The sequence below is a fragment of the Hippopotamus amphibius genome, chromosome 1 (genome assembly GCF_030028045.1).
Source record: "Hippopotamus amphibius kiboko isolate mHipAmp2 chromosome 1, mHipAmp2.hap2, whole genome shotgun sequence".
In the NCBI taxonomy this organism is placed as follows: domain Eukaryota; kingdom Metazoa; phylum Chordata; class Mammalia; order Artiodactyla; family Hippopotamidae; genus Hippopotamus; species Hippopotamus amphibius.
In genome coordinates, this window is record NC_080186.1 from 24,560,691 (window position 1) to 24,583,621 (window position 22,931).

The 22,931-nt window shown below is 38.7% G+C and overlaps 1 protein-coding gene across 4 annotated transcripts in view; it reads left to right on the forward strand.

The window, feature by feature from the left end:
- The window catches only part of ZCCHC17 (zinc finger CCHC-type containing 17), a 65,287-nt gene that overhangs the window by 18,890 nt on the left and 23,466 nt on the right, over window positions 1–22,931 (forward strand). For all 4 annotated transcript variants that reach the window (XM_057703336.1, XM_057703326.1, XM_057703319.1 and 1 more), the window contains exons 4-7: window positions 7,227–7,327; window positions 9,460–9,551; window positions 17,059–17,159; window positions 18,916–19,061. In XM_057703336.1, the coding sequence (XP_057559319.1) occupies window positions 7,227–7,327; window positions 9,460–9,551; window positions 17,059–17,159; window positions 18,916–19,061 (440 nt within the window). The remainder of the gene's footprint in view (window positions 1–7,226; window positions 7,328–9,459; window positions 9,552–17,058; window positions 17,160–18,915; window positions 19,062–22,931) is intronic.

The window sequence follows — 22,931 nt, forward strand, 5'->3', positions numbered from 1 at the left end:
TTGCATCTTGGCAAATTAGAAATGGCTCACCGGTAGTTTCCAAACCAGCAATAAGCAATCTGTAATAAAGTTTCTCGTTTTATGTTCCCTGGGATATAATGAGGTGACTCATCCTCATCCCTATAGGGTATGCACCTCTTTTGATCTGAGGACAGATTTTCTTGTCAGTGTACTTGCCATAGCTGCCAGTACCTGAAAGTCCCATCCTTACTTGAGTATTTATGTGACACTTTGGGGACTGTGTGGTGATTAAAGGCCTGCCAACTTCCAGCAGTTAGTCTTCAACTCACTTGTGTCCATACCCTGTCAGGTGATGCCTCTGATCGTGGCTGCCAGTTTACGAGTGAATCTGTCAGTCTGACAGCTGTGCCGAGACAAGCCTTGGAGGGAGAGCTCAGGGAGCCAAATAATTAGGTGGAAACTGTGAGTTCTAATCCTGGGCACTTCCGTAGGTTCATTGGGTAACTGGAGCAGTTACAGTGTATTTTCTACAGTGTATTTTAGCTTCTCTGCCCTTGAATGGAAGAAGATTATTAAGTCCCACCCTGAAAGGACTGAGTTATGAAATAACTGGTCTGTAGATTTTAACATCTCTCATTCAGGATGGTAGACTCTAGTTTGAGTTATTTTTCTCAGATTTCTGTTTTCAAAATTCATTAATCACTACTGAGTTAAAGACCTCTTCCTAGTATTGAGATCTAAACTAGATTTTCTTTCCCCTTTTATGGTGTTGTCCAATAGAACTTTCTACAGTGATGGAAATGTTCTATATTTATTCTGATGTGTTTTCTAACACCAGCCAGTTCTCCAGTTCTCTGGGCACCAACTGGGTGTCTAACAATTCAATTCAATTTTGACGCTATCTACTTGGGGTTAGTGTCAGGTCCCATAAGCTAAAGGGGCTCATTCCCGCAAGAATGCCCCCACTTGAGATGCTAGTCACAAGTCCTGAGCCACCCTTATTTTTAGCTGACCTGCTATGAGTCAGGAGTTCCCATGACCCCCTCTGCAAGTTTGATTATTTGCTAAAATGGCTCACAGAACTTAGGAAAACACTTTCTTTTTGTTTGCTGGTTTATTATAAAGGGTACAAACAGCAACAGCCGAATGGAAGAGATGCACAGGGCAAGATAGGGGAGTGGGGGTTACACAGACCTTGTGTGCCCTCTGGCATACACCCTCCAGCAAGCTGATGTGTTCACCAACCCAGAAGCTCTCTGACTCTCATTGTTTGAGAGTTTTTATAGAGCTCAATCTCCAGCCCCTCCCCCCTCTTTCCTGGAGGTCAGTGGAGCTGAAAGTTCCAGTCCTTTAATCACTTGGTCTTTCTGGTGACAGCTCCATCCAGAAACTATCAAGGGGCCCCACAACTAAGTCACCTCATTAGCATAAACTCTAGTATAATCAAAAGGGGCTTATTATGAATTGCAAAGACACCCCTATCACTGGGGAAATTCCAAGAATTTTAAGAGTTCTGGGCAGGGACCAGGGACAAAGACCGAATATATTTTTGTATTATACCACATCTGTGTAGTCTAATACAGTAGCTCACTGACTTTTAAATTTTGTTTATTTTCATTAAATTTAAACATAAAACATCTGTAGCTAGTGACTATCATAGTGGACAATATAGCCCTATATATTTATGAAGTTCTTTTTTTCTCTACTATCCTCTGCCCACCAGCACTAAACTGAAATTTTGAGAGTAGAGATCGTTCGATGTTAAACACTTTTAAAGTGCCTTGCTTGTAGTAGTAGCGCAAGTATTTCTAGCAAAGAATTCAGGTTTAGCAAATAATCATCGAGTTCTATTTTCTGGTCAGTATGCTATGTGGGAACACAGATAAGAAAACATAGTCCCTGCTGCTCTCAGATTGTTCACAGTCTAGAGATGTAAACAAATTACAATGTAGTGTAATAAAATAAGTGAAACTGCAGTTAATCCACTGAGCTGTGAAATAGTTAGGCTTTGGGGATGAGTCGGGGCCTACTATAGTACCTGAGATATAGTGGGTGTTCAGTGAATTTTATGAAGTGAATAAATGAATCCTAGTCCCAGCTCCCCCATTTGCTATCTTCTTGACTACGGCAGGTTGCTTAGTCTTTGAGCCTTAGTTTCATTATCTGTGAAATGGGATGATGTGTGTATTTTAGAGTTTCTTGATTGGCAGGATCATGTCTTACTCATACTTGGATCCATTTTTGCTTATAATATAGTAGATGTTTAGCAAATATTTGAATGAATCCATAATCCCAACAAGATAAAGGATGTGCAAGCAGTTTAATTTATGTGCTTACATCATTGTCATATACTGCTGATTGGAGCTAACTTATTTGAAAAGTCTAGAGAGGGAATTCACATGGCCCAAAGGTAAAGGAGACCTTTTATTTTGACTTTTTGGGCTGCAGCTGTCCTCTAATGGTTTGTAAGTTTTACCTCTTTCCTTTGTTGTCAACGGAACTTGTGGAATTAATGGTGAACCTAACACAGTTGGGAGAATATTTTTAAGGGAACTATATAGTAGGCTAAGTCTGTTTTTCTCATATGGCTATTAGATGCTATTTAGATGCTAGCTCTTTCCAAGTTGTCAGATTGTTTTTTTTTTTCCCTTTCTTTGCCAGCATATACTCAGATGGGACTCATTCTGTTTAAGTGTCATGTTAGGTTTATTGAATGTGGTGATGGATTTGATATGCCCTTTGGGCATTTGTGGCTTAATGTCAGAGATACAGACACCGCTCCCTTCCATGTGACACGATGAGCAAAGCATTTTTGTTGGTTCCTGTTTTGGAGCATTTGCTAGAACAGAATTAGATGTGTTTCTACTGTTATAGATGAGATCATCTTTCTCTTTTTAATTGAAAAGATAACAGGTCGATAATAAAGAAAAAATGGAGAAATACCTACTATGTTGTAGAACACCTGACAGACTCATATTTGAATTGCAGTTCTTCTTTATCAGCCTTGTGACCTTGGACAGTTTACTTAACTTCTAGACTATTTCCTCATGTGAACCTATGTCACAGGGCTGATGTAAGGTTTAAATGAATGCGTGGATGTACTGTATCTAGTGAGGTACCCAGTACCAAGTGAGGGAGCCTCATGTTTTATTTGGTGCCCTCTGCCATGTACACTCAATCTAACTGTTGGTGACGTGTGTGGGTAACAGTGAAGTCCCTCCCAAGAATTCAGGCTGTCTTCTGAGAATGAACCTACTGATGAATCCCCCATACAGAGCATAGGGTTAGCCATAGACAGAAATACACCAGGTGATTGCCTATAAATCTGTGCCTGAAGAGATGGGAGCATGCAAGACTTCAACAAGATAATCTCGTTTAATTCCAGGGAAAAGGGATTGGAATGAAATTGCAGTTTAGTAGGCTGAAGTCTAATTGATTGTATCATTCTACTAGGGAGAGATTATATGAGCAGATATCAGTCTCTGGAACATAGTTTAAAAAAAGCTGGAGAGCCTGAATTTGGCAGTGTTTATTTTGCCTTAATAAGGAAGAAAAGAATCTGATGGTAGGAACTAGAGAGATGGATTCTTTTATGAGGAAGTCCATTAAACTTTCATGGACTGGAAACATCTCTCAAAACGTTTGTCTCCCTTTTGTTCTGATCCCGTTATGAAGCAACTTTTGATCATTAATCTAATTGTTGGGTATTTGATACTGGGGTCAGTGGGTAGTTTACCTAGATAAGTACTTGGAACCTTCCAAGTATAAGAAAAGTATAACTATTGTTGTAAATTAATAAATTGGTGAATTATGTCTATCCTTGAACCAGCCACTAAATTGACAGTCTGATTAACCTATTTTGGCATATAAGCATCTGCATGCTGAAGACTTCTACATTTGTATCTTCAGTTCATACCCCTCCTCTGAACTACAGACTTATATATCCAACTGCCTACCTGACATTTGCATTCGAGACTGTGGGCTAGACCATTTCCGTTGTTTAATACACTCAATAAGCTAAAGAGATAAGCCATTAATGTCTCAACTATAAAAATCCTACACCCCAGTGTAGCAATTTTTATGTTCCCGTTTAGTCTGTGTCCAATGAGACATAGTTTTACATAATTTCAATCATAGTATACATATCTTTACATTTTGCTTATATATATAAACATATATATGTTTTTATGGTTAAAAATATTGCATGCTTATAGAAAAATAAGAGAAAAAACTACCAAAGCAAATGATCGTTATGTGATATTACTGCCACACACAGATAGGCACTGTTAACATTACAGTATATTTCTTTTTAAAAAAAAATGTATTTATTTAATTTATTTATTTATTGGCTGTGTTGGGCCTTCATTGTTGCGTGCGGGCTTTCTCTAGTTGGGGCGAACGCAGGGGCTACTCCTCGTTGCAGTGTGTGGGCTTCTCTTATTGTGGTGCATGGGCTTCTCTTGTTGCGGAGTACAGGCTTTAGGTGAGTGGGCTTCAATATTTGTGGCACAAGGGCTCAGTAATTGTGGCACATGGGCTTAGTTGCTCCGCAGCATGTGGGATCTTCCTGGACCAGGGATTGAACCCATGTCTCCGGCATTGGCAGGCATATTCTTAACCACTGCGCCACCAGAGAAATCCCACAGTATATTTCTTTATAGTCACTTACGTGCATAAAAATTAGCATGTTGAGATTAAGATTATAGTCTATATATACATTTTGCAGCTTTTATACTTAACGAATGTTAAACATTGTCTTTTAAAATACTTTTTGTAAACATTTAAATGGCATTATTCTGTCATTCACATGTACCACATAATCATTTTAAGTTGTTAGGAATTTTTCATTATTAATGCTTTGCAAAGTGTCATATTTAACTAAGAGAGGTGCCTGGGCCAAAAATTATCCTGCTTTGGGATCATGTGGGAGAAGGACAGAGGGTTAACTCATTCTTTCTTTGTGGTACTCCAATAAATAGACCTGTTTCAGGAGAGAAAAAAATAAAGTTCTCTCAAGCATATTAGATTCAACATTAATTTCCTTCTCAATTTCCATGAGCAGTTCAGGAAAGAAGTGAATTTTAGAATTAGAGGACAGTTGCAGCTGAAACATGTCAAAATGAAGTGTTTCCCTTTCCTTTAGGGCATCTGAATTTCCTCTCCAGATTTTCCAATTAGGTTAACTCGGCTCATTACATGATCACGAAAAAGGAAAAAGCCCAGCTCCATGAATTTTATCCAATTTAGAGATTATGTGATGGTCTAAAATTTAAAACATGGGTTATATAATGTGTATAAAACATTGTGGCTCTGGGGTATTGAAAGATAGGCTATCAACCTCCAGAATCAACTGAAGTAGGTCTGAGAGACACAATAACCATGATCAGAGAAAGCAGTGACTTCCCACAGGAGTTCCAAACACAGAGGGTAGATATTTTGAGTTACAGGCATGTGCTGACAACCTTGTGTATGCATGTGTGTGAGAGAGAGATTGAGAGTAAAGGTTAGTAATTCTCTCAGGAAACTCAGGTAGGGTGGGTTTTTGGACATAAATCTTGGACTTTTCAAGTTTTTTTCTTTAGGTTCCTGGTTTATTTTTATGCTAAGTAATTGTTTATTATATTTGTTTCCCTTAGAATAGATATAGTTTTCTCTGTTATTAAAACATCTGAAAATAAAAGAAAAAATTAACCTGCAATAGCATTTTGGATTATTTCTTTCTAAGTTTTTAGAATCTATTTTAAGCATTCTTATTATTTAAATGGGAAAATGCTAATTGCCTATGGTGCTTGGCACACAGTAGGCGTTCAATAAATATTTGCAAAAGAATGAATTATTGATGTATTTTTACATAATCTTTTGAATATTGTTTTTAATGGACCGTCAAGTAGCTGTACCATAGTTAACTTAACCATTACCCTATTGCTAGATGTTAGGTTGTTTCTGATTTTTTTCTGTCTTAAAAATACATTGAATATTTTGATGTAGATCACTTTTTTAGGTACATATAGATTTTTCTATGTATAAGATTATTTTCTTAGTCTCAGAAATGATTATGGGTCAAGTTATTTATTAGAACTCTTGGTTGCAAGGGACAGAAACACAGGAGAAACATTTTGGCTAATTTTTGGCTAATTTTGCTGGGGAGTGCAAGATAAATCTAGCTTCCACCAGGGCTGGATCAAGTTCTCAGTTTATGCCTATCAGGATTTTGTCTCTTGTTTATGCAGGTTCTTCTTTCTCTTCCCTCCGGCTGACTCTTGCCACCTGGTGGTAAAGATGGGCACTGGTAACTTTTTGTAGTTTATAATCCTGACAGAAGTCTTGAGAAAGATGATTTGATTTAGCCAGCGTCTTGTGTGTGTCCCTGAACTAATCAATTGTTGTGGCCCCGGGGAATGAAGTACCTTGATTGACTACGCCTATGTCATGTGCCCACAGTTGGGGGTTAGAGCAGCTCCAACCACATTACAAGCATTGACCAGATTATTTTAGAATGTAAGGAAGGTGGTTCTCCCAGGAAAGGACCTTGGACAGACAAGGAAAAGGATGTCTATTAATTTTATTAAATATTTTTATCACTCTTGATAGCCATTGCTAAATGATTTCTAAAATTTATATTAGCCTCAGAAGTATTTCTTATTTTACTATGCATATCAACATTGGATATTCTAAATATTTTGCTAACTTAATAGATTAAAAATGACACCTTGTTTATATTTCCTTTTTCCACTTAACTTCATAATTATTTTCTGTAACTGTAGTTTAAATGGCTGCTTACTCTTTATTAAAAGATTTATCATAATTTATCAAGCTGTTTTCCAATTATTGGTCAGGTTGTTAAATAATTTTTATTTTTAACTTTAGTAAGTAATAATACTGCAGATATTTTTATATGCCACAGATTTTTGCCTCTATTGAGTTTTTCTTTTGGAAAACTTCCAATGGTGACATTCTTGCATCAAAGATGTAAGCATCTTTATGCCCTTTGTTTTCAAAGAATTTTACCAACTTGTATTTTTACTAGTATTATATAAATGTAGTTATTGTATCACATCTCTACTAACATCCAGCACTATTTTAAAGAATATTTGTTAGTTGATTAGGTATAAAAAGTGATCTCAAATTGTTTTAATTTGCAGTTTTAAATTAACGAAAACTTTTTCAATGAATCCCCAACTCCCATCTTTTCCTTACTGTGTTATTTAGAGTATGAATACCATCCATGCCCTGTGCTTTATTTTATTTCTTCTTCTTGCTCCCAGGTCTGGTCCATCGAACTCATATGTCATCCTGTCGCGTGGATAAGCCCTCTGAGATAGTAGATGTTGGAGACAAAGTGTGGGTAAAGCTTATTGGCCGAGAGGTAAAGTACCATGCAACTTTAACTCATTAGAAAGGATTAGGAGGGACTTCCCTGGTGGCACAGTGGTTAAGAATCTGCCTGCCAATGCAGGGGATGCGGGTTTGAGCCCTGGTCCAGGAAGATCCCACATGCCATGGAGCAACTAAGCCCATGCACCACAGTTACTGAGCCTGTGCTCTAGAGCCCGCAAGCCACAACTACTGAAGCCCGCATGCTCTAGAGCCTATACTCCACAACAAGAGAAGCCACCTCAATGAGAAGCCTGCACACCACAATGAAGATTAGCCCCCGCTCGCCATAACTAGAGAAAGCCCGTGAGCAGCAACAAAGACCCAACACAGCCAAAAAATAAATAAATAAAAAATAAATTAAATAAACTTTTTTTTCTTTAAAGAAAGGATTAGGAAAAGATGGGATTTTCTTAGTATTTCATGATGATGTTTCATGAGTGTGTATGGGTTGTTAACTGCGGCTGATAATCTCATTTTTGAATGCTGCCACTGTAATCTAATCTGAATTTAAACCTCTTGGCTATCTGTCCAGCAAACTCAGAAGGAATGGTTTGAACTGTGATAAGTGTGGTGCGATGATAAGTACATGTTTATAAAACTTCCCTCCCTGAAGTTCATCCAAATGGTGGGTGTGGAGAAAAAACCAAAAAAGTAAAGAACCAAAAAGAGCGAAGAAAACTTAATCTATGAGACTATCTTTTAGTAGAAAGCTTCCAGATATACTTCAGTTTGGACCAAAACAAAAAAGGGCAGAGACTTTACAGTCATTTTTTCCTAATACCTGGCACCATGCAGTGTGAGGCAAGTGAGAAAGCACTGGAGGATCCTGTTAACAATAACTCACTTGGGGGTCTGTGGGTGTGGACAGACCACAGGAGAGATATGCACATACACTGAGACCTGCTCTTTTACCAGAGAATGGCAGGGGAGACAGGCCTGAAAGAGATATTGTTCAACAATATATTTTTTTAATTAGCTTCATTATCATTTTATTTTATTTTGGCTGTGTTGGGTCTTTGTTGCAGTGTGTGGGCTTTCTCTAGTTGCAGAGAGCGGGGGGGGGGGGGGGGGGGGGGGCTATTCTTTGTTGCCATGTGCAGGCTTCTCGTTGCAGTGGCTTCTCTTGTTGCAGAGCACGGGCTCTAGGCTCACGGGCTTCAGTAGTTGTGGTGCACGGGCTTAGTTACTCTGAGGCATGTGGGATCTTCCTGAACCAGGATCGAACCCATGTCCCCTGCATTGGCAGGTGGATTCTTAACCACTGTGCCACCAGGGAAGTCCCTATTCAACAATACTTGAGTGCTTAATATGTACTAGGTCTGAGGGATACAAGAGTGAATTAGCTATAAATGACTCCAGTGGTTATGGAACTTATATAGAATATAACTGGAGGAGACAAAAAGTAAACAAGCTAAAATAATTTAAAATAATTACAAGTTATAGTAAGTGCTGTAATAGGTTCAAGCAATGTGGAGGTAGATTTAGATGAAGTGGTCAGGAATAGGTTTTCTGGGCATGTGGTATATGAGCTGAGACCCAAAGGAAAAGGAACTAGTCATGTGAAAAGTTGGGAAAAGAATATTCCAGGCAAAGAGAGTAGCTGATACAAAGACCCCAAAGTGAAGAGGGCCTTCAAGTGCTAGAGGAAGCAAAAGAAAACCAATGTGGCTAACAACTGTCTTCACAATGTAGCTCTTAATTGTTTTCATGTTTAAGAAGCTTTTAGATGAAGTCCAAAAGGAGATCTAGTCCACTGGAATGTTCTGAAACCCATCCTGTGCTCATGGATCTCTGAACCGATTATTATGCTGAACTCTTTAAAAGAAACAGCTTTTATTTTCTGCCTGGTTACTTCCACAGGCCCCAGATTTCTGAGCAACCGTTTTTGTCTTTCTCCCCAGGAGGGTCAAGAATGATAAGAAACCATTTGCTAAAATGCTTTTGCCATGAGACCTGCCTGTTATGCTTATTAGTACTCCCAGTGTTCCTAGTACAGGACCTTGGCCATTAGAGGAACTCTGTTTTGTTGCATGGTAAAAACTTCAGTTCTTAGATAGTTTTAGACCAGCAGTCTAAATGATGTACTTTGAGCTTTTGCTGACATGCTTTTATCTTTTTCAGATGAAAAATGATAGGATAAAAGTATCCCTGTCCATGAAAGTTGTCAACCAAGGGACTGGGAAGGACCTTGACCCCAACAACGTTATTATTGAGTAGGTAAAAGGTTTTGAAAGGCTAAAATCCTTCTACTTCTCAAACCACAGAATGCTGTAGTGAATCAGGCCCACCTGAGAACTCTGCTATTTGTAAACTGTGATGTTGATGAATTATGTGACCTTTGTGAGCTTTGGTGTTTAGAGGCATAAAGTGTTATATAACACGTTGCTGCATAGAGTTCTAAGATGAAATGCTGACATGCAGCTCCTAGCAAAGAAGTGCTCTGTCAATGTTTCATTTCCTCCCCTTTATTCTTTTTTCAAATTGATTAATTAATTTATTTTATTTATTTATTGGCTGCGTTGGGTCTTCGTTGCTGCACACAGACTTTCCCTGGTTGCTGCGAGTGGGGGCTACCCCTCATTGTGGTGTGCAGGCTCCTCAGTGTAGTGGCTTCTCTTGTTGTGGAGTATGGGCCCTAGGTGCATGGGCTTCAGTAGTTGCAGCACATGGGCTCAGTAGTTGTGGCTCACAGGCCCTAGAGCACAGGCTCAATAGCTGTGGCGCACGGGCCTAGTTGCTCCGTGGGATGTGGAATCTTCCCAGAGCAGGGCTCGAACTCATGTCCCCTGCACTGGCAGGCGGATTCTTTACCACTGCGCCACCTAGGAACTTTCTCCTTCCCTTTATTCTTTTTTCTGCTTCTGCCCTTTTACTAGTTAGCCAACAAGCATTCATCATGAGATACTTGTTATTTGCCTTTCTCCTAGCTCTGGGACTGAAAAAAGGCAGAGAGCATGTAGGAGGAACAACTCCAGTGGGGTTTTAGACTCTTGCATCTTGGGGTATGCTGTGTTCCCAACACAACTTCTTACTTTCACTGGCTCTTCTGACCTTTCATTTATGAATGGGAAATTTTCTATGTAGGATACTGTCTGGCAATACAGGAAATTTGCTGTCTCAAAATCTTTCATGAATACAAGCATACCTCAGAGATACTGTGGGTTTGGTTCCAGACCACCACAATAAAGCAAATTTCTTAATAAAGTGAGTCACATGAATTTTTTGGTTTCCCAGTGCATATAAAAGTAGTGTTTACACTATAATGTAGTCTGTTAAGTGTGCAATAGCATAATGTCTAAAAAACAATGTATATACCTTAATTAAAAAATACTTTATTGCTAAAAAATGCTGAAACAATGACAATAGTAATATCAAAGATCACTGAGAGATCACCATAACAAATATAATAATAATGAAAAAGTTTGAAATGTTTCAAAATTACCAGATTTGACACAGAAACATAAAGTGAGCCAATACTGTTGGAAAAATAGTGCCAATAGACTCGCTTAACTCAGGGTTGCCACAAACCTTCAAATTGTAGAAAACACAATATCTGTGAATCTTAATAAAATAAGGATATGCCTGTATATGCCAGTGGTTTCTAACCAGGTGTTCCTAGGTCCCTAAGATCCCTTGCAGGAGTCTTGGGAGTTTATGAACTGTTTCAAGTGTTTCAGAAAGCCAGCTAAAATCATACATTTATCTTCAGGTTAACCATGACATTATTTTGTTGCTTCTGATGATAGAATATCACATTGTTTATCTCATGCTAATTGGGTGCTCTTAGTGGCCATCATGTTGTTATTAATTTTTTTAAAATAAAAAAATAATAAATTTGTTTGAGTGGGATCTTGGTGGCACAATGTTTGGAAATCTTTATTTTTCTGAACAAAATCATTTTGTATATGAAGAAAATTTACCTAAAAGGAAGGGAAGTGATGTTTATTGAATACATACTATGTGCCAGGTACTATGCAAGGTGGTTTATGTACATTAATGCATCTAATTCTCATAACAACCTGCAAAGTGGGTATTATCTCCATTTTACTTTATTTTCTTAGTTTTAGCTTGGTGCTTGGTGATAACTTGCCTGTGGTTGTATAACAAGTTACAGTGGGTCAGGGACTTGAATCTAGGTCTCCCTGATGTTAAAACTAATGCCATTTTCACCACAGGATGCTTCTAGGTGTTGCATGTGACTTACAGAGTTGTTCATATTTCTCTAGTTTAGTTTCTAAATATTGACATATTTGTAGGGCTGATTATTGACAAACACTTTCCATTTACATTAGAAATCTTTTATAACTCTGAGCTCAGAAATGTTATTTAAGCCTGGCATTTACTGATTGCATTGTAATGAATTACTTCGCTCCAAAGAATCCTGTTTATACAGACACATTAAAAAGCAGTGAAATTTCCCAAAGCCACCCTTATAAGGATGAAATATAAAACAGGTAAGGTAAAAGAGCTACCTTTCTTTCTCACAACAAGGGAAGGGAAGGGAAAGGACCCCCTGGTTTTATGTTGTACCTGTCTCTGTGTGTGAGCTGTTTCTAGTAATGACCAAGTGGCTCAACAGTAACTTCTGTTGTAAACTATTTCTAGACTGTATCCAGGAAAGAAGCATGGCATAGTGGAATGATGACAGGTTTTAAGAGTTAGACTTGAATCAGAAAGAGTCCTAATTCTGTCCCAAGCTAGTATATGACTCTGAGCATATTACCTAGCCTCTTTGGACCTCAACTTCTTCACTGTAAAATGGAGGTAATGACACCATCTTAGAAATGATGGTATGATTTAAATAAACTCTTGTTAATAAAAAGCCTAGCTTATTGTCTAATCTATAGTAGCAACTTAACATACAGCAGCTACTTGTAGTTATCATTTTAAAATGTTTCTTTGTTTTTCCTCTAGTATCTGAGATTCTCATACCCTTTCTTTTGAAAGAATATATAAAACCCATGAGGCAGAGGCCATATCTTATCTCGTCTCCTATAGTGTCTGGTGTGTGGTAGTCGTTTAGTTAGTGCCTCCATTTACTCATTATCCACCAAATATTTGTTGGGCTCATATTTTATTTGAGTTGCAATGGCATACCAGGGTTTCTGCCTAAGGACCTTACTGCCTTGTGTAATGAGATAATTATGCAAATAACTTTATATAAGGCAACAGGTAATAAATGTTAAAAGAGTGGTTTAAAGGAAGGATTCTAGGAATTAGCTTGAAGAGGAGGAGTTGGTGTCAGGCTCTGATGCTCAGAGAAGAGGTGGCAGTTGAGCTAGGTCTTGAAGAATGGAGAAGATTTTCTCAGGCAGCAGGGGAAAGAATAGTATTCCAGGCAGAAGAAATAGTTTGAGGAAAGGCATGAGGCAGGAAAGCCCATGTCACATTCAGGAGTCTTGTTTAAGGAAAGAAGAGGGTATGGTCAGGTGCTAGAATGTAGGGCTTTTTGAAAGATTTGTTGGGGTCAGATTGTACACAGCTTTGAATATCAGTCAAAGAATATGAATGTTTTTTAAAGCCTTTGAGTGGGAGAGACTCCTGAGCAGATTATTGTCTCCGGGTACCCCATTCTCTGACCTCACCCTGTTAGGCTCAATATCTGAATGCTGTCTTCAGCTACACTTAGTTTGTCAACTACCTTTCATTTTCATTAAAGTCTAGCTGTCTTATATTTCATTCCCTCAGGTCCCAAAGTATTAACCAGGTCATCTAATAAATGAATATGCACACGGAAAGGGGCTAAATGCCGTTTCCAGTTAGGTTTAGCCAGCATAGTGTAGTCTTTAGAAAGAGCATTTATGTACCACCACACTGTAATTATCCTTTTATATATCTCTTTCCACTGGTAGACCATCTGCCATGCCTTGTCATTTTAATATACTTACTCATATCATTGTACTAGCACTCTTGCTTGCCACTTAGTAGTTAAACTTAAAAAAAAAAAAAAGAAAGAGAGATTAATCCAACTATGTGTGCTGGATGGATTAGAGGCAGGGAGACCAGTAAATGAATTATTACTGTTTAGGTGAAATGTAATGAAGCCTAAACTAGCATGATGGCAATACAGACAGAAAGGGAGACAGACAGGTGGCAAGTGACACATTTGTTGAATGGGCGTTAGGTGGGAGGTATGATTCAGCTTATAGTGTGTTTGAATCCACAGAGTATTGGAATTGATTATAATGAGTGTTTGCTTAAGTTGCAGCTCATAGTCACTTGAAACTCAGCTCTACAAATAAGGATATCTGAAAACAGTGGAGGTTTTGTGACTTTTATGTCCCCAAGATCCTGCCTTGGTGTTGTTTGTTTGTTTGAACTGTATACTTTATTTATTATTTATTTATTATTTATTTATTTATTTATTATTTGGCTGTGTTGGGTCTTTGCTGTGGCACATGGGCTCTTCGTTGCAGCACGCAGGCTTAGTTGCCCCATGGCATGTGGGATCTTCATTCCCTAACCAGGTATCGAACCTGCGTCCCTTGCATTGGAAGGTGGATTCTTAACCACTACACCACCAGGGAAGTATCAAACCCTGAAATTTTTATATGTTGAAGAAAGAAAAAAAAAAAAGACAAATTTTATACCTTTTATTAAGTTTCATTTACGATACTGAATGAAAGCGAATTGGTGAATTGATATATTTCCAGTGGGATTTTGATGTTTGAAAAGATCTTAGAAATCACTTAACTTTTTTTCCAATGTAGTGGTTTCCTTGACATTAATTATCTCTGTTTTAATTAAAAAGAATGTTAGTGTGTTGAACTGCAGTTGTTAGGATGGGTTGAGTGTATCTAATGAGATCTAGAGATACTTTTATTTTAGTATTGAGTACCTTTTATTTTATTGTGGTGAGAACATTTAACATGAGATCTACCTTCTTAACAAATATTTAATTGTATAACATAGTATTGTTGGCTATATGTACAATGTTGTACATTAGATCTCTAAAACTTACTTATCTTCCTTAACTGAAACTTTATGCCTGTTGATAAGTAACTCACCATTTACTTCTCCACTCTGCTCACCTTGGTTTTTGTCACTCAAGCTTCACTCTTTGAATGGACCCTCTCCCATGACCCATACCAGAGACAGTTGACCTTCTATCATTTGAGTAAATTCTTCTCGGACAGAAGCTAGGGATTTGAACAGGCATTTTCAGAACTTAAACCATATGTTTTTTCTGGTCTGTCCCAACTGGGAAGCCAGTAGTCACATAGGCTATTTAAATGTAAATTAATTAAAAGTAAATAAAATTTAATATCCAATTCCTCAATCACTAACCACATTTGAAGTGCTCATTAGCCATAGACGTAAAGTCAGACATAGTCAGCAATACAGACATAAATTTATAGAACTTTCCATCTTTGCATTCTTTTTTTAAAAATTTATTTATTTATTTATTGGCTGCATTGGATCTTCGTTGCTGTGCCCACATGGGCTTTCTCTGGTTGCGGCAAGAGGGGGCTACTCTTCGTTGTGGTGTGCAGGCTTCTCACTGCAGTGGCTTCTCTTGTTGCAGAGCAAGAGCTCTAGGTGCATGGGCTTCAGTAGTTGCAGCACTCAGGCTCAGCATTGTGGCTCTTGGGCTCTAGAGTGCAGGCTCAGTAGTTGTGGCGCATGGGCTTAGTTGCTCTGCGGCCTGTGGGATCTTCCTGGCCCAGGGCTCAAACCCATGTCCCCTGCACTGGCAGGCAGATTCTTAACCACTGCACCACCAGGAAAGTCCCCATCTTTGCATTCTTTTGGACAACAGTATGCTGGATGCTGTGCTCTCTGCTAAGATATAGAGAAGAATATGACATAGACTTTACCTTTCAAGTCCTGGTTGTGGTACAGAGGGTGAGGCAAAATGTAAACAAATCAGTAAAATAAAATGAGTATTTAACTCTGCCTGTGGTAGAGTTTATAGAAGATGCGATATCTGAGCTGAACTTTGAAGAATGAATGGGACAGAATATGGAGGTATCTTTATCCTCTCTGTTTCCTCTTTTGAGCCCGCATATCCCATGAAACTGTTGGCTGAAATTTGTGAAGTGAGTAGCTCTGTTCTGCTTTGATATTGTTATCCTGCATTTCTCTGGGTAATGTGGCTCTTGGCAGAATATTTCTCTGTTTTTGCTGGACTCTATAGAGACCTTGTTGGAAAATCTAAGGTGAAGTTCAAAGGTAAAGATATTCAGGTAAAGAAAAATATTTTGGATGAAGAACAAAGAAATTGCAACAAGCATTTATTGATGCTGTTGCTTGCCAAGCCTTGGGCTGAGGTGCCAGGGAAACAAACACAAGCAAGATATTTTTTAAACGGGCCCACAATCTAGAGAAGAAATATAACTCTGTGGTGTGGGATGTGCTAGGATTGAAGTGTGTATAGGATACAGTTAGAGTTTGAAAGAAAGAATGATCAGGAGTGATACTCTTCACAAAGAGTACTTTGTGCAGGTATTATGTGTTCTAGTAAAGGTAAAACATAAGAGCCTATGACAATTAGGGCACTTTGGCTCTGCTGGTAGGAGTGTAATTGGTAAACATACTGTCTGGCAGATGCCCTACAACCCAGTAGTTCCACTCTTACCTGAAACTGGGCGTTTCCCAAAAGGAATGCATATATATATATATATATATATATATATATGTTCACTGAAAGACATATGCTAGAAAGTTCACAGAAGCACTTTCATAATAGAAATTAGTCAAATACCCATCAACAGGAAAATACTTTACAGCAATGAGAATGAATGATCCACAACTACACACAACAGTTGGATGGATCTCACAAAGTAGTGAAAGGAGCCAGACACAGAAGGGTCCGTACTCTGATTCTGTTGATATAATTTACAAAAATAGGTAAAACTAATAATCTATGCTGTTAGAAACTAGAATAGTGGTTACCCTTGGGGGAGGCATGGTGACTAGAGGGGCTTCTGAGATGCTGGTGATGTTCTGTTTCTTTATCAGAGTACTGGTTACATGGATATTTCACATTGTGGAAATGAGTCAAGCTGTATACTTGTGAACACTTTTCTGTATTTATTTTATACTTTGGTCAAATGTTTAGAATTTTTAAAAAGTGTTATGGGAATGTGAACAAAGAGATTAATTCTGGCTGAGGGGCTCAGGGAAGAAAACTGGATAGAAGGAGGGACAGTTACTGAGCTGAGCCTTGAAATGTTTGGGTGTAGTTAGGTGGTGAGGTGGGAGTAAAGAGGGGAAGCAGAGCATTTCAGGAAGAGGGAGCTGCCTGAGCAAAAGTAGTGAACCATCTGGGGAAGGTAAAATAGTCTGGTTTGGCTTGAGCATATTGTACAGGTGAAGAGGAGGCTGGAGAGGTAGGTTAGAGACAGACTGTGAAAGGCCTTGAATACCAAGGTAAGGAATTTGGACTTGATTTTCTAAGAAGCCTTTGCAGGTCTTTGAAACCCAGGAGTGACCTTGTAAGGTTGTAGGGGGCTTAGCAAGGGGAGTAATTATCTTCATCAGCTGTGCATCAGTGAGATGAAATCTAGTCTCATTCATAATTATTAATTCAGAGCCTTGTCCTGAATGAAAAAATTGTCTGTTTCATGTGTTGCTTTCACTGCCTGTTTCCTTATACCCATTGTTTTTCCTTTCTCCCTTCTACCTGCCAAAACAAAACAAAAAACCAACATAGAATATTAACTTGTAGTATCTCTGGCCACATCTCTTAAGAGGGCTAACAGTATCATTTCATTACAGGCAAGAAGAGAGGCGGAGGCGGTCCTTCCAGGATTACACTGGGCAGAAGATCACCCTTGAGGCTGTCCTGAACACTACCTGCAAGAAGTGTGGCTGTAAAGGTAAGGCGAAGCCTCTGCCGTTTCAATTTTTCTCTCCTTGTGGGTGAGGGAGGCCACCTAGTGTGAGTTTAGCTCACCCTGGTTTTTAGCCAAGTGTTGGCCTCACGTACTCATCTGCTATTCCTATTAGACTCACATAAGAGTTCATGGCTTGTTGCTTTTTCTGTTTCCTTTTCTGAATGCTGGCCCTGCCAGATACTACACCACTACCACTACTCCCCTCTCTCCAAAGGTGATGCCCTGCCTGGGCAAGGTCCCCACATGCTATGCCAGAAGGGCTAAGAGTGTTGGATTATGATGAACACTAAATTTTTATCTCTAAGGACCATTATTGTTCTGCCGCAAAAATTAAGCGACTTGGAAATATATTCCTTACGGATCTAAGTCAAGTCCTTTCTTGCCTAATTACTTTTATCTCTATAACTTCAGAGTACTGAATACAGTATCTTTTTAGTAATAAAGAATACAGGAGAGTCACTTCCTTTCAGCTTTGTTTCCTCAAGTTTCCCCCAGTCCTACTCAAATATTAAAGAGCTCTTTCAGCCTGACTTCCGTTGTTGGAGCTATAATGAGAGAGATTGCCAGCTTCTCGTTTTCAGAGTGACCTCAGTTTGTCACCCCTTCTCCCTAGCCTTTCATCTACCCTGCTTTCTTGATTTTTCTACAATGAAGCATACTAGATTTGTGGGGTTTAAGCCCCAATTTATCGTTAATGTAGAGGGAGGAAGGGAAAAATTAACTAGAAATAATGCTTCCTCGTGGGTATTGTGGGACCATTCCAGACATTTGGAAAACTCTATGCAGTATTCTCCTTCTTGGCACCATCCAACTTCTGGACTCTGAGTCACAAAGTAGTTTACACATAGCTTTTTGATGATCTCATCGAATTCTTTGTGCCCCTGAGACAGGGTCTACAAAAAAGCTCAGACAAAACCAGCTGTGTAGCATCTGTTAAAGGGCCCCTTGATAGCAAATGTAGCCTCAGAGAGGGTGGGGTTGTCTTACCTTCAACTTGTGTCCACCAGGTGTTACATGAGGCAGAGGATAATGAGAGATGGAATTTGGCCCAGGCAGGCCAAAGGTGGTTGGTTTTGGTGCAGCAGAAAGAGCACAGGGCAGGGAGGCATGAGACCTGGGGTAAGTTTTAGCTCAGCTGCTGTCTATGTGACCTTGAAGTACTTTTCTACTCTGGGCCCTCACATCCTCTGCAAATGCAGGGTTGGATTTGATGATCTTTCAGGCCCTTGCCAGACCTGACAGTCTGTGAATGTTGAGTGCCCCTAGGTGACTGTGCTGTCTCTGTGTGTGTTAGCTTGAATCTGAGTGCTGCCTTCCTGCCTGCTGTCTAAGAGCTGTCTTCCTTTAGGGCTCGGCCTGCCATTTGGCTCCCTCTGCTAAGTATTCTGCTCTCTGGAGCAGTATTTCAGGAATAAGTTCCAAATAGACCTTTAAAAATTACTGAGTCCAGTTGTTAATGGAGGGCAGCACAAGCCTGTATCCTCACGTCCTTTGCCATTTCCAAAGCGGTGCTAGTGTTTCCCACAGCTCTAGGACCAGCTGTTTGTGTGGCTCTGGTTGAGTGAGCAATGGCATCTTGAGGTGACAGAAGATCTGCTCTGAGTGCAATAGCTGCTCTGAATGAACTCAGTGGTACCTCCTGAACCAGCCAGCCCTTCAGGAGCTTCTAGCGAAGATCCACCTGCTAAGGGGAGAGACTGCTTCTTCCCTCCCTACTGTTTCTACTTCTCTTCTGCAGGCCACTTTGCAAAGGATTGTTTCATGCAACCAGGTGGGACCAAGTACTCTCTGATACCTGATGAGGAAGAGGAGAAGGAAGAGGCAAAGTCAGCAGAGTTTGAAAAGCCTGACCCCACGAGAAATTCTTCTAGAAAAAGAAAGAAGGTGAGTGCTATCTTGTTTTTATTTTATGTATCATATTTTTTTTGAGTTTTAAAATAAAAATATGCTTTCTGCAGAAATTTTAGAAATACTGAAAAACATAAAGGACATTAGGATCTCTTGTAGTCTTTCCACCCAGCAAGATTCCTATAGTATTTTTCATCTATTCTAATATTTTTTCAAAGTAAATGTATACATATATAATATAAATGCATATATAATTTTCTAGGTAAGTGTATATCTAATTTTCGTATGTATATGTGTTTACACATAATCACATGATCAGGTATAGTTTATATCCTACCTTTTTCATTATATTTATCAAAAGCATTTTCTAGCATCCTTAAGTGTTCTTCAGAAACTTGATTTAAGAGCACCATGTGATATTTACCCTGTGGCTATATGATGGTTTATTTAGTAATTTTTCTATTGTGGAATATTTTTGATTACTTCCAACCTAAATAGCCACATCTTTTATTGCTTTCTTTGGATAAGTTTCTAAGTAAGATCGCTGAGTCAGAGCTTTAAGACTCTTGATATATCTTATCAAATTGTCTTTCCAGAAAGTACTTATTTTGCACCCAGCAGCGGAAAAGAGTGCTTGTGTCACTAAGTTGTGTCTTCCATCTGCTACTTATAGCAAAACAATTCATAAAACAGACATTATTGTGGGGCAGGAAAAAACCAGCGCATTTGTAGCATACAGCACAGAGAGGAAATGAAAAAAAACTATGCTATAGTTTGGTCAGAAATAGTTGTTTTCATGTAGTGCAGTGTTTTTCTAATTGTGGCCAGTCATTAACTTTTGGGGTTTTTTTGGTTTTGTTTTGTTTTTTTAAAGCTTTGGCAAACTTTTATTGAGTGGTCATTTTGTTCCAGGCATTGCAAACCTAGGAATATGAAAACTGTGATAAGGTCCTTGCCCTCAGTGGGCATTATCTACAAATTAAGTATTATCTTCATTTTTTAGATGAGGAAGAAGACCCATTGTACCATTAAGAGTTAGCCCGAGTATATGGATAATAATTTATCGATCTGTATATTCTTCCCCTGGGTGATCACATCCCTCCTAAGACTTCAGCTGCCCTGACCGCTTTCACATCGCTGGGTAATATCCCACTGGTACCTCAAGCTTGGAGTCAGTCAGATCTAGGTTTGAGGCCCTTCTGTGCTACTTACCAGCTATGTAACTTTGGGCTGTCTAACTTCAGTTCCTTGACTGACAAAGGAGGATTGTTGTGGTCTTTGATGACAGTGTTCCTTGAAGAGTGATGCCCAGCTCCCCAAATTAGATATAAAGCACTGACAAGTAAGTGCTTAATTAATGCTGCCTGTCATGACTATCGTTGTCTTTTCTCTGGCCCTCCTCCTACACACACCACCACTGCCCCACAACCCCCTCCCCTCACGAAAACAACAACAACCGAAACCCTTGTTTCTATCCTTCTACCTTGTATTGCTTGTTTTAATGACAGCAGTAACCTTCCAGTCTCCCAAGAAAGAAACAATATGTAATTAATTTTTTTCCCCTTTCTATACCACACGTAGTCAGTCGCCAAGTACTACTGTGCATTTCATCTCCTTACCTCTCTCACTTACATTCAGACTATTGAACTAGCCTAGGGAGATTTTAGAAATACATATTTGCCTTCTACCTCTTGAGTACCAAGTTCACAGGGCCTGGGTCTGGGCATCTAATTTTTTTTGAAAAAGCGCCTTCTTTATCTCACTGCTTGATTCTCTTCATCTTTTTGCCCTTTTGATTTTTTGCCCTCTGCTTCAACTCTGAATGTGGACTGCTCTGAGGCTGTGGCTGTTTTATTATTCCCTTCTCTTCTCTAACTACCTTCTCCCTGGGTGATCTCATCCTGTCCTGTGGTTTTGAATACCATTTAAATGCTAATAATCCCCCAATTAAATATTTGTATCCTTTTTTTAATCCAAGTAATTCTATTTCTGACTTTTTCTCTGGAACTTCAAATTTAGATATCCAGCTGCCTATTTGATATCTCTATTGGATTGTCGAGTTGATAGCAAGCTTAGCACACTCCAAAACTCTTTAATGTTCCTACCCAAGGCTGCTCCTTCCATATTCCTATCTCAGTGAATGGGTCACTATTCACCCAGTTGCTGAAGCCAAAATCTGCAGCCTTTGGGTATAGTGTTGTTATTGTTGTTGTTGTAATTGTGGTAAAAGATACGTAAGTTTTACCATTTTTAAGTGTACAGTTCTTTGGCATTAAGTAAATTCATATTACTGTGCAATCATCACCACCATCCATCTCCTCCTTTTTTCATCTTGCAAAACTGAAACTTTATACCCATTAAACAATAACTCCTCATTCTCCTTTCCTCCCAGCACCTGACAAGCACCATTCTACTTCCTGTCTGTATTATTAAATTACTCTAGGTACCTTATAAAGTGGAATTATACAGTATTTGGTTTTTTGTGACTGGATTACTTGAGTTAGCATAATGTCCTCAGGGTTCATCCATGTTATAGCATGTGTCAGAATTTCCTTCCTTTTTTAAGACTGAAAAAATTCCATTATATGAATATACCATATTTTGCTTATCCATTCATTTCTTGTTGACACTAGGATTGCTTCCACCTTTTGGCTTTTGTGAATAATGCTGCTGTGAACATAGCTGCACAAATATTTCTTACAGATCTGTTTTCAATTTTGGGGGCTATATGCCCAGAAGTAGAATTGCTGGATCATATGATAATTCAATTTTGATTTTTCTGAGGAGCCACCATACTGTTTTTCACAGCAGCCACACCACTCACATTCCTACCAACAGTGTACAAGGGTTCCAATACAGCAAAATGTTTTATTATTGTCAGTTAGGTGAAAGTGGATGATGGTTCGTTCAGTTGTTCAGTTCTTCTGTCTTTTCTCATTTTTCCTTTTCTTAAAACTTCTTTTTAATTCCCAAGAGAGGATTGTTAAAATATCTAATCAGAACATCTCTTCCTGTTTAAAATTCTTCAGTGATTTGCCATTGTACTTAAAAAAAAAAAAAAAATCCAAACTGCCTCCTGTGAAAATAAACTGTCTAACCCTAGTCCTCTTCAACTACTGCCTTTAGCAGGCAGTAAATTATATCTAGCTAGAACATTGTTGTGTCTTTTTTATGTATTTATTTTTTACAGTTACCTTCTACTTAAGACAAAGGCTGCAAGTTTTCTATTTATAGTTCTGTTATAAAGTTTCCCTTTTAAGTAGGACTTTTAAAAGCAGAAAAGTCAGATTTTAAGAAAAAATTTCAGTAAAAAAAATAGCAGTTTGTAAACATACATAGTAAAAATTGTGGCAATATTATAGAATGAATGGCACTTGGAAGACACTGATTTAAAGCAGTGGAGATATTGTTTTAATTTGATACTGTTCTCCTGTGAACCAGAGAAATAGAAATTAACAAAGGCCCTGCACTGCCCTCCAGAAACCTGCTACAAACCTTCAGTATTGCCATGTTTAGCCTAACTCCCTCACAGAGGCAATGAGGACCCATCCTGCCAGCAGTATCGCTTTTTAAAAAAAAATTTTTTTCCCCACACTGTGTGGCTTGTGGAATCTTAGTTCCCCAACCAGGGATTGAACCTGAGCCATGGCAATATTGGCTATATTCGTGTGTTGTACAGTACAGCCTTATAGCTTATTTTATACATAATAGTTTGAGTATTGCCTATTTTTGAATAGGGTTTGGCTTTACATACCTTTATTTTTGATGCTAACCTTCCTCACAGAGGTCTGAGAACTTGATTTAAAGAGGGAAATAGGAAGTTTCTACCATATTACCTTTTTATTGAAATATAAAGCAATACTGTATAGCACAGGGAACTCTTCTCAGTGCTCTGTGGTGACCTAA